The 12,594-nt window shown below is 25.2% G+C and overlaps 1 protein-coding gene across 1 annotated transcript; it reads left to right on the top strand.

The window, feature by feature from the left end:
• Positions 1-1,336: 1,336 nt before the first annotated feature.
• On the top strand, positions 1,337-4,553 carry LOC110652257 (serine carboxypeptidase-like 18). The gene is made up of 14 exons (XM_021807814.2): positions 1,337-1,583; positions 1,677-1,813; positions 2,047-2,123; positions 2,204-2,326; positions 2,411-2,513; positions 2,607-2,644; positions 2,727-2,828; positions 2,961-3,047; positions 3,142-3,294; positions 3,378-3,449; positions 3,536-3,654; positions 3,758-3,871; positions 3,973-4,027; positions 4,273-4,553. The coding sequence occupies exons 1-14, from the start codon at positions 1,453-1,455 to the stop codon at positions 4,354-4,356; spliced, it is 1,395 nt and encodes a 464-aa protein (XP_021663506.2). The 5' UTR covers positions 1,337-1,452; the 3' UTR covers positions 4,357-4,553.
• Positions 4,554-12,594: the final 8,041 nt, after the last annotated feature.

The following is a 12,594-nucleotide window of genomic DNA, read 5'->3' on the forward strand; positions in this document are numbered from 1 at the left end:
GAACTTTTGTGAAATAAAATTAAAATTTAGAGAAATTTTAATAATAAATTAAAGTTAAGTGATGGAAGTAAAATATAAAATAGAATTTAAGAATGAGCTATAAAATTATCTTACAATCAAACATATAAATCACAATTATGTTATATTACTTTCCAACATTTATTATATTATATGAACTAAGCTTTGTACTTTCTCATGGACAATTTAATTTATATGTACTTTCTCATGGACAATTTTAATTTATCTTTTGGAGACCGTTAATGGATAATAGTGGATGTAGGCAGTTGATAGTCAATGTTCAATCATTGTTAATTAAATTTTATAAAATATTAGTAATAATTGTTGCAAATATATAAAATATCAATAATAAAATAATTTACTTCTAAATATATTTTAATACAACTAATATTTAAGATAATAAATAGAAAAGCTATGTTTAATTTTAAAAATTTTCATATTTATATTAGTAATAAATAAAATTTTGCCTATTATTATAAACACAAATGCTATAGTTATTTCAACCATCATTTATAGTGATTATTAATTACTTTTACTTGTTACAAATAATTTGATCATACAAAATTAATTCAAAATTTGTTATTTATTATTTACATTTTTAATAGGATATTTTTTATCCAAATAAAATAAATAAAGTTAAAGCATACGCCAACTTTTAAACAAAACTTCAAAATACAAAATTTGAAATAAATAGCTTTTGCATGCTCAAACAACTAACTGTTCTTGATGTTTTAGTGTTGCCAAATATGTTAGATCTATTTGTTGCAGTCAAAAAGCTATAAGATATAGCCTCTTATGGTTAAACTAAATGATTTCTTATAATTATGTATCCTTCAATTTAGCCCAACTCTTAGATATTGAATTTTGAAATTTAATCTTTATATAATAATAAATAGACAAACGATTGAATTGAGGTAAAATAATATTAAAAGCAATTACATTATTTTTTTAATGATCTTGAATTTTTTTTTTAGAGCTAATTAATTAGGTAATGAAAATTGTCAAACTAGTCATTTAACTAATAATTCAACAATATTCTTAAACAAAATGAATTCAGCAAAGAAATAATATTCTTTGAGGAGACTTATGGGTAGTGGCCAGTGGGTAACAAACTTTCTGTTTATTTTTCAATTAATCAAATCTTCTAAAGTTTTCATTCTTGAGTTGAACATGAGATCATCTAACATTCTCTAACAAGAACACTTATTATTATTATTATTATTATTATTATTATTATTATTATTATTATTATTATTATATGGGCTTAGTCATACGTTCTCGGTTCTCCTAACTTTCTAAACCCCCCAACATATCAAAATCTGAGTCGCATGCCAACAATCAACGTGCAAAAGCCTATGTTCTCTTTCAAGCTTCAACTGCTGTCCCTATATATTAACTATAGAAGATTTGGCAAAGGCCACCATAACACTTCAAATGGCATCCAGCTCTAGCAAGTGTTTGCACTTATTTCTTCTTCTTCTTCTCTCACACTCTGCTTTCTCTGGCAATATCGTAACCAATCTACCAGGCTTCTCTGGTGATCTGCCCTTCACACTTGAGACTGGGTATGTGTTAAAAATATTTAAATTTGCTTCCTTAATTGGTTTTTAGATACTGATAATGGGTGGTGCTTTGTTTTCTTTTTTCTTTTTTTGCAGGTACACTAGTGTGGGTGATGTTGAATTCTTCTATTACTTTGTTCACTCAGAGAGTAACCCTGCTGCTGATCCTCTTCTCCTCTATCTCAATGGAGGTCCTGGTTGCTCAGGCTTGAATGGATTCTTTTACCAAATAGGTATTTTGTTTACTTGTTGCAGTTTATCAATATAATAACATACTGAATATAGATATGTAAATAGCTGCCAATCCCCCTGTAGAACTTGGAATTTTAGTTAGACAATCTTTATTCCATTACACTTAGTCAATGACTAAGCTATATACAGTGTAAATATTAAATTATTAATTTTAAAAGTAGCATGAAATGTAATTGCTTAACCTTGATGTCTTTGTGTCTTCAATCTATACTAGGGCCACTAAAATTTGATGTCAGTAACTACACTGGGGGTATGCCAACATTGCTCTATGAACCAACTTCTTGGTCAAAGGTAAAAAATTTATAAATCAATTGGTTTTCTTGATGCTTAAACTTGTCATTATATGTTGATCAACTAGTATGGTTTTCCAGACTGTCAACATTCTGTTTTTGGATTCACCGGTCGGAACCGGTTTCTCATATGCAACAACAACTGAAGCTTGGAACTCAACGGACGTAAAATCAGCAGAACAAGCTTATGATTTTCTTAGAAATGTGAGTTAGTGACATTTCCAATGACCCAGAAATGGAATGACATTGATTTGTACAATTTTTTCATTTTTCTGAAATATGACGCAGTGGCTGATCGATCACTCAGAATTCCAAACAAATCCAGTCTATATTGGCAGTGATTCATATGCAGGGTTAATTGTTCCTATACTTGCTACGAATATATTAGAAGGTAAAATATGTTCACGAAAGATTAAATAGAGCCTCAATTTATGACTTGACAAAGCTATTAAATAACAAGTCCATTTTGCAATATAACTTGCAGGAAATGCAGCAGGACTTGAGCCTATTGTGAATCTCAAAGTAGAAATATATTTTACTCTGCAAATTCTTTCTTGGTTTCACATATCTTGTATAGCTTTCACATTCTTTGAATCAATCTCAGGGTTTATCACTTGGATGCCCACACACTGATACAATTATTGAAACGAATTCAAAAATACCATTTGCTCATCGCTTGACACTTATATCCGATGCAATGTATGAGGTGATCATCATATCTAAGCCTTTATATTTCCTAGTAAAATGCAGTCTAAAAGCAGTGAAATTCTGAGGCGAACTTGGTTCACAATGAACTATTGTTCTCTTATTGTTTTCCGTCATTTTCCCCTTCTTTCAGTCAGCTAAAGACAGCTGCAATCACACATATGCCGATGTCGATCCGACAAATACAGAATGTGTAGAGGCTCTTGATGCTATAACTGAGGTTTGAAGGATTATCAAGTTTATTCACTATTTCATATTACAATGTTCTACAAGCCTTACATCAAAGAGTGACCATTAATTTGTTCTACTTGTAGTGCTATGAATTAATAAATCGCCAAAACGTTTTGGAACCGAATTGTGCTTTATTATCACCAAAACAAAAGGAAAATCTTGTTAGAAGATCTCTCAGAGCAATGAAAAGAAACTTTATCAAGCCACTGCCTACATTGGGAGACCTCTATTGCCATGTAATGAAGTTCCTCTATGTGCTCTTGATAACATTTGAGCTTATGAAATAACATTTCTGTTCTGTTTTTTCATTTCATGACAGAACTTCCAATATCTGCTTTCTGATATATGGACAAATTATAGAAGTGTCCAAGATGCTCTTAACGTTCGCCAGGTAAAATTTCCTTAGACTAAACCTACTCTGAAATTTCACTTCTGAGCTTGATAAAAAAAATTGTGATGCTCTTATCATGAAAACAGGGAATGATCCCAGAATTTTATAGGTGCAACATTAGCTTGACCTATACAGTGGATATGAACACTGTTATTCCTTATCATGAGAATCTCACTACCACAGGCTTGCAAGTTCTGGTTTTCAGGTGATCCTCTCTCGCATTTCTGATCATAATTTTCCCTGAAATTATTGATTGAAAATTAAAATTTGTAAAGCTATCTTAAAAATCTCTTTTCTTCATGGCGTAGTGGTGATCATGACATGGTCATGCCTCATAATGGTATTGAAGAATGGATAGTTTCTCTGGGTCTGACAATCGACATCGACTGGCGACCATGGTTTACTGATGGTCAAGTTGCAGGGTAACTTCAATTTTCATATATCATTTTGCTATGCTTTTATAGTACAACCTGTTAATTAATTATAAATAGTTAAGCATCTATTGCAATTAAAATTTTTCCAGATACACAAGAAGGTATACAAATAGTGGATATCGTTTGACGTATGCAACTGTGAAGGTAAGGAAAAAAAAACTCTCACCTAATTTTTCTCTTCATAATTTAATTTATAAAAATTGATTAAGAGTAACATTTGTTGAAGTTCCACATTGGCTAAAAACAAGAAATTAAAAGTGAATATATAGCAAGGGGAGACCATCTACATTAGCCTGAGTCATTTTGGTGGAAGCAATCCAAGCTCAGCAATCAATAATTTTCAGCACTATTCGATCAGAGTTTCACAACTTCTCTGTTTTTGGTTACAGGGAGCAGGCCACTCACCACAGGAGTACAAACGAAAGGAATGCTTTGACATGTTTCACCGATGGATTCGTTACTATCCTCTCTAGATACTTATGTTTGGTTGAAAATTTCGGAGCAGAGCATACTCTGTTTTTTGTAATTGCATTATTAGAGTAGCTATTGCTCCCATTGAAGAAACTATTTAAGAACCTTGCAGTGATTGTGAGAATTTAAGAATTAGCAATTCTACTACTCTGAAATAACATACATGGGCAGTTTATAAGAGAGAACCAACTATTTTTAATGCGTTTGGTTTTTCTATTTGATGATCTACACGTTACTGAAATTTTTATTTTTTAATAAACCTATCTATTAAGTGAGTCTCACGTATTTATATTTTGGATTCATATTAAATTGAATTTAAATAAAAATTTCTCTAAGTTTAATTCCGTAAGAAAATATTTTTTAAACATATAATTTTTAAAAAGAAAATATAATATAATTTTATTATTTTATAATTTACAATTAAGAACATTCTCATATATCAACTTAAATGCATCGAAATGAAGTTCTTTTTTGAGCGTTCATAAAGGTATAATCATGATATTAGCTTGGTGAAATTAAAACTATAACTCTTAGAGTTCTCTTCAATTGAGAATAAATTCAAAAAAAATTACAAATAAAAGATGATTGTGTGATAATTTAATTGAATTTTTTTCTTGTAAATAATTTATTTCATAATTTATTTCAAAAGAAGAGCATGAAAAATATGAACATGCAAAACAAAAATTTGTATTTGCCAAAGCATTTCAACTGAATTTTTTCTTCATTGTATATGCATGAAAACAAATATTCTACAACACAACTTTCATTTTAATTGAAATGAAGTAACTATAAACATGATAACTTGCTATATTACTAAATAAAAGATCGAACATTATGGTAAAAAGAATATGAAGTTGACATTTTATTATATTCGAGATATTGGAGAAAATTAAAAGAAATGTAATAATTATATATATAGCCATTAAATTTGAAGTAGTGTAGCTGGTTAGGATATTCTAATCTAGATTGCTTAGCTTCTTTGTCTCTCTATTCTCTGTTCTCTTTTAGTACAATTACACCAAATTGCTCATTGTGTTGAAATCCCTGCGATTGAGATGGCATGGTGTAGTCCCCTATATTGTAAGCCAGATTTGGGCTAATGTTTGTTCTATTAGGTAATTATGAATTGATTAATTAATTCTACCTTTTCATCTAAAAAATAAGATCTTGTTAACATTTTTTTGCCAAAAATATTCTTAAAATGATGAAGGGTGTATAATTATTAGATGAAAGCTTTTCAGAAAAAAAATATAAAATCACGTTAACAAAATTATAAGGCAGAATAACAGCAAAAGAAACACAAAATCATATAATTTTATGATTATAAATGTTATCAAAGATTTTAAATTTTTTAAAAAATTAATAAAAGAAAAATACACACGAGTACATGTAATTAATATTTGAACAAATTAGATTTTCACCATTAAAAAGCATGAAATAATAATAATAATAATAATAATAATAATAATAATAATAATAATAATAATAATAATACATTTTTTTATGTAAAATGATACATATTTTTTTAAAGTAATTATTTTATAACAAAATTTATTAGATTAATGAAAAAATAATGCATGGTACCTTATAAAATATAAGCATATAGTATCATATTTTTGTTAATTTAATATATATTTATAAAGTGATTATTTTGTATATATAATTAATTATCACTTTAAGTAAAATATACAAAGATAAAATATAAAAATTTCGTGAAGTTTCAGTATTTTTAAGTAAAATTATTTTATTTATTTAAAATAAAGTAACCATAAAAATCATTTTAATTGCAACAATTTAAACAATTATAGGAGCCATTATTTACGTTTTTTTTTTTTCTCAACCTTTACGTAATGATTCATCGATAAATTTTAGAAAATTAATTACTAAATACATTTAGAAAAATGCTTTTTTCATTTAAATAAATATGAAATCAACTTATAATTTGTATAGATATGGAAATAAACAAAGTCTCTCTAAAGAGAGAAAATAAAATTTTAGTAATAGAGAGAGATAAAATTTAGATCTATTTCAAACAAATCTAATCTAATAATTTATTTAAAAAATTAACAAAAATAAAAAATAATCAATTTGGAAATAACCATTAGTAAGAAACTCATGTGGGGTGATTTATTTAATCTATGAAATGATCACTAAAATTATTGATTCCCCAATTCCATAGGTTAATGGGTTTAATTCACTAAAAATATTAAATATATAATTTTAAGATGAAAAATTGATATATTTTTATTATTTTATTACATACAGTTAGGGATATTCATATCAACATAAAAACATGAAAATTAAGTTCTTAGGTGTATACTCTCTCACATAAGTTTTGGTGCATTTAAATATATTATTATTAGTGTTTTCCACAATTGAGGTCAAAACCCCTAATAAATAAGGAAGGAAACTCCGACTTTCATCGATTTCAAACTTAATTAATATTTTTAAAATTGAAATTCATGACAAAATCGATTAAAATTCATTCTTAATTACCCAAACTCATTCTAAACCCAATTATTATTAAAAAAAATCCGAATTTATTTAATTTTATAGATTTTAATTAATAATTTACATAAAAAATTATTTTGATTAATAATTTATATTTTAAAAAATTAATAATTTTATAAAATATTTAAGTTCCATTTTATATAAAATAAAATATATAAAAATTTATAAATATTATAATAAAAATATATATTTATATTTAATTAAATATTTATATAAACAGATTTGAGTAATGAATAACTAACATATAAAATATAAATTCGACTTGAACCCATCACGTATATTATTTTTTAAATTTAAATTCGTCTTAAAACTTGATTGTGTACTGTTTAAACTGTCTAATTAGAATGCAGTTAAATGGGATACCTGAAAAACTCGTTGCCATCCTTATACTGGACCAATAATTTTTTACTTTTTAGGAATAAAGAGAACTTTTATAACTCAACAGGAAGAATAAAAAGAAGGACTTCCTCTATCCAAATAAGCTCTTTTATTGAAACTGAAGGAAGCTTTAGCTAAAGAATGAGCAACAGAGTCACTGGACCAAACCAATAGTCAATTTAACAGTTCCAACTACCTTGTCTAATATGGTTTTCAAAACATTGCATTTAATTATTTTAGGATAATCATACAATTATGAATAAATTTGTTCCTAAACTTTGTAAATTACCCAATCAAGCCTTGAATTTAGCTCAAATCTTAGACATTATTTTTTAAATTTAATCTTTTAATATAATAAATGGACAAATGAATTACATTAAAATGATATTAAAAGCAATTACACAATATTCTTTTAAAATCTTCTAAATAAATTTTAGAGCATTAAAAAAATGTACATGACATGCATAACAAGCATTTGTATCCGCCAAAGCATTTCAACTAAATTTTTTCTTCATTAGATATGCATGAAACAAATATTCTACAACACAATTTTCATTCTAATTGAAATGAAGTAAATATAAATATGATAACTGCTACATTTCTAAATAAAAAAAATTCAACATTATGGTTAAAATGATATGAAATTGAAATTTTTTATTATATTTGAGATATTGGAGAAAATTATAAAAAATATGATTATCGTAAATATAGCTATTAAATTTAAAGTAGCTTAGTTGGTTAGGATGTTATTCTAAGTGTGCAATTTATCTACACGTAATAAGCCAAGGAGAAACCATGTTGACTTATTTATTTTTTTTCTAGTGATGCTAACTCAAATTGTTTTTTTTATTTTTTAATATATCAAGATATCTTTATATCCTTTTTACGGTTTACAAAAAAATTAACTTTTTTAAAATTCATGACTATCGCTTTTAATAATTCTTCTCTAACGATTGAACTTGAGTTCTCCTCTTAAAAGAATAGTGGTTAGTTTAATTGCTTAGCTTCTTTTGATAGATGATGATTTTGTTTCCGTTAATCGGTTATATTTTAGTTATTAGAATTGCTCATCGTTTTAAGATCCTGGGGGCTGGGACGGCAGGGTGTAGTTCCTACATTGTAAGCCTAATTTTGGGTAATTAATTACTGTTTTTCATCTAATAACTAAGGAGCAAGTTAACATTTTTTACCAAAAATATTCTTAACATGATGAAGTATATATAAGATGAAAGCTTCTCACAAAAAAAAAGGCAGAATGATAATAAAAGAGAGACAAAATCATATAATTTTAAAATTGTAAATGGTATCAAAGATTTCAAAATTTAAACACACACACACGCACAAGAGCATATAATTAATAGTTGAACTAATTAGATTTTCATCACAATGGAACTATCACAACCTAAATGAATAAGAGAATATGAAGAAAGAATCAATATAAATATTATAAATTTTACCTATTTTAATAGAATATAAAAATTTAGATATATTTATTGGAATTAGATATATTTATTGTAAATTACGGTGAAATTTTCTCTTAGTAAGAATCTTACTAATAGATGTAGACATGACAATTCAATCATATAAAATAGTCTTTTTTTTTTTTTTTTTTACTTTTCTCTATATTATGTTTATGTGATTATATAAGTATTTTAGAATCATGTGCTTATTATAATATTTAATAGGCCAATTAAATTAAATTGAGGTATGACAAATTTGTAAATAAAAGCAAAACTTTGTCTTATATTATTAAGATTGCATTTGACATGTGATTAACAATATGATTGGGAGGGAACTTTTGAAGATAAGGTGTGAGTTTCTGAAGCAATGGGTTTGTTTGAGAATAAGATTTTTTAAAAGAAGATAAAGTTTTTGAAGGTTTCATAAAAGTTTTTGAAGGTTTCATAACTATTGCCACAGCCTTTTTGGTTATAGCTATTTTTTATAGTAATTATGTAAAAAAATAAAATAAAATAAAATAGTTTTATTTAAAAGAAATTAAATTTTATAAAATTTATATATTTTATTTTTATAAATTACATAAAAATTATACATATTTTTATAAAGTAATTATTTTATAACTAGATTTATTAAATTAATAAAAGATAATGGTAATTTATAAAATATAAGCATATAGGATTATGATTTTTGTTAATTTAATATTTTTTAATAAAGTGATTAATTATATAATTAAATATTACTTTAAGTAAAATATATAAGATAAAATATAGTATTTTTAAATTAAAATTATTTTATTTATAAACCTTTTTGATTGGTAGGGTCCTGGGTGATATAGTTAATTTATGAAATGATCAATAAAATAATATCACTTGTGTCAAATTAAACTTTATATATATTCTTACCAAATAAAATATTAGATAGCCTGTATTCAAACCATTATATAATAAATATTATAATGACTAAATATTTTATTATAATATATATTTTAATCATTTTATAATAAAAATATTAAAATTAATGCAAATAATTTAATTAAATTATTGTGAAAAATAATTTTTTTTATCGTGAATAAAAGAATAAATACAATAAAAATATATAATAAAATTATAAAATTAAGAATAATATGGTAAAACACTTAATCAAACTACTCAATTAAATAATATTTTCTTTAACTGTTCCAACTACCTAGTCTAATATGATTTTTAAAACATTGTATTTAATTATTTTGGTATAATAAATATAATTACGTATAAATTTGTTCCTAAACTTTGTCAATCTAGCCTTGAATTTAGCTCAAATCTTAGATATTCTACAACACAACTTTCATTTTAATTAAAATGAAGTAACTGTAAACATGATAACTTGCTATATTACTAAATAAAAGATTCAACATTATAGTTAAAAGAATATGAAGCTGAAATTTTATTATATTTGAGATATTGGAGAAAATTATAAGAAATGAAATAATTATAGATATAGCTACTAAATTTAAAGTAGCTTAGTTTGTTAGGATGTTATTCTAAATCTGTTATTTATCTGCAAGTCTGCAAGCAAGAAGATAAGAATGACCATGTCGACATTTTTTCTGGTGGTGCTAATCAGGTTGTTTGGCTTCTTTTGATAGATGTCCATTTTGTTTCTATTTCTTTGTTCTCTTTTAGTAGTATTTTTTTTTTTAACTGTAAATTAAACTTGTATTTCAGGGCCCCTAATGGATAGAGACAATACGAAGTCTTCAGATTATAAATATTATGCTCAAAGACTAAAAAGCCAAACCTAGTCCCCCAACTACATAACAAGCTCAAAATAGTGGACTCAACCCCTAACTAACAAATCCTAACAGAAACTAACCATCACCAGACAAACCTAGCTTCCTCGAGTAAATCTTCTCTACAAAAGCATTCAACATTACCAAACCAAGTTCCGCACAACCACAGAGTCCAAACCAAAACTATAGACACCTAACCAGGATAGGAAGGGTTCTTAATTTAGCCGAAGGAAGAAAACACTTTCCCCTACACCGAAGGGTAGGGGAGACCACCTAGAAAACTCAGATGGAAGGCAGGGGAGACCGCCTAGAAAACTCGACTGGACTGAGAGACTTGAAACTCAAAGAAAGCTAAATTGCACATTGTGTGGATAATACACAAATACATAAAATCGGACCGACCCAATCAATTTGACTGATTTAACTGAGAACCGGACCAACAACCGATCTGATTTGTGATCAAAACCTTGTTTGTAAAGAACCAGATTTGATCCACTCGAACCAGCAACCAGTTCACATCTTCATTGAAAAATTGAAATATAAGCCAACATTGCTAAGTCTTGAATATCCACATGCAGCTCACAGCCACCTAGGCTATAATTGTTAGCTTGTAATTTCTTTTTCAATACATATATACTGTGGTGATTATTTTATTATATAATTTCTTTAAATTTATTTTTTATTGTTTTTATGATGAAAAAAATTAATTTACTTTCTTTTGTATTATAAAACATTATTAGTTTTAATTTTAATAAAATGTTTAAATAATTTATGAAAATTAATTTATTTTTCTAATTTTATTTAATAATGTACTTATAAAATTATTAATTTTAATTTAATTTTTAATATATTATTATCAATTTATTAAAAATCTTAATTACATAATATATATATATATATATATAAAATCTTTGTTTAATAACATATCTTTTGAATCCGGTTTAACTATAAACTCTTAACCTTCTATCTTCACTGATTTAAAGATCAGGCTGAATTTAAAAATTATAAGTTTAAATCTATGATGAACTAGATTTAAATTAAAAAAAATTCTAAAGTTATATAAGATGAATGCTTCTTAGAAAAAAAAAATAACGTTAACAAAATTATAAGACAAAATAATAAACAAAATAATATAACTTTAAAATAGTAAATGGTATCAAAGATTTTGAAAGATTTTTTTTTTTAAATACACACAATTCATGAGATCAAGTAATTAATTTTATTAAAGTGAAAAAATTAAATAATAATTTTTAAATAAAAATTAATTATTAGATACATTTAAAAAAATGCTTTTTAACTGGAATAAATATGAAATCGACCTCTTATATTATATATATAAAGCTGATAAAAAAAATATTTATAAGATTTTTCTCATAAAAGGATGAGGGAAAGACGATGAATGGAAATTAGAGTTCAGTAAAGGACTCACGATTTGAGTAAATTCAGGCGATGCTCATTTTTTTATTATTATTAATAAATAAAACAATATTTATATAAAAAAATTCAATTCTATTTTATAATAATAAAAAATATTATACTTATATCTTATAAATAAAACAATTAATTTACCCATAATTATTAAAATTCTTTAGTCAATTCAATTGAAATATAAGGTATGTGTGTATAATATAGTTTAAGATGAACTAATATTAAAAATATAATATTTATTATTTACTTGTAATGCAAAATAAAATAAAATTTTATAAAAAAATAATAATAATACTTAATAAAAATAAAATTAATTAACTCATCTAAAAAATTCTAACATTATTTTTATGATAATAAGTTTAATATATAAAATAAATATTTTTTTTTTCAAACATCAAAGTAAATATAAAAAGAAAATCTTTTAATTAAATTTTTTTTTATATCAAAAAGTGTACTCAGATTTAATAATATATAATAATAATAAAAATGAAATGATCACTAAAGTAATATCAAATCAAACAATACATTAATTCTTACCAAATAAAATATTGGACAACCTCTATTCAAACCATTATATAATATAATCCTTCCATCAACTGATTTTCAATCCCCAAATTTCGGTTGCAACAACATTTCTGATCTCGTCACTTTGGTCATCTGTTTTCTGGCCATATAAAACAAATGCCAATTTACT

The sequence above is a fragment of the Hevea brasiliensis genome, chromosome 8 (assembly GCF_030052815.1).
Source record: "Hevea brasiliensis isolate MT/VB/25A 57/8 chromosome 8, ASM3005281v1, whole genome shotgun sequence".
Taxonomy (NCBI): domain Eukaryota; kingdom Viridiplantae; phylum Streptophyta; class Magnoliopsida; order Malpighiales; family Euphorbiaceae; genus Hevea; species Hevea brasiliensis.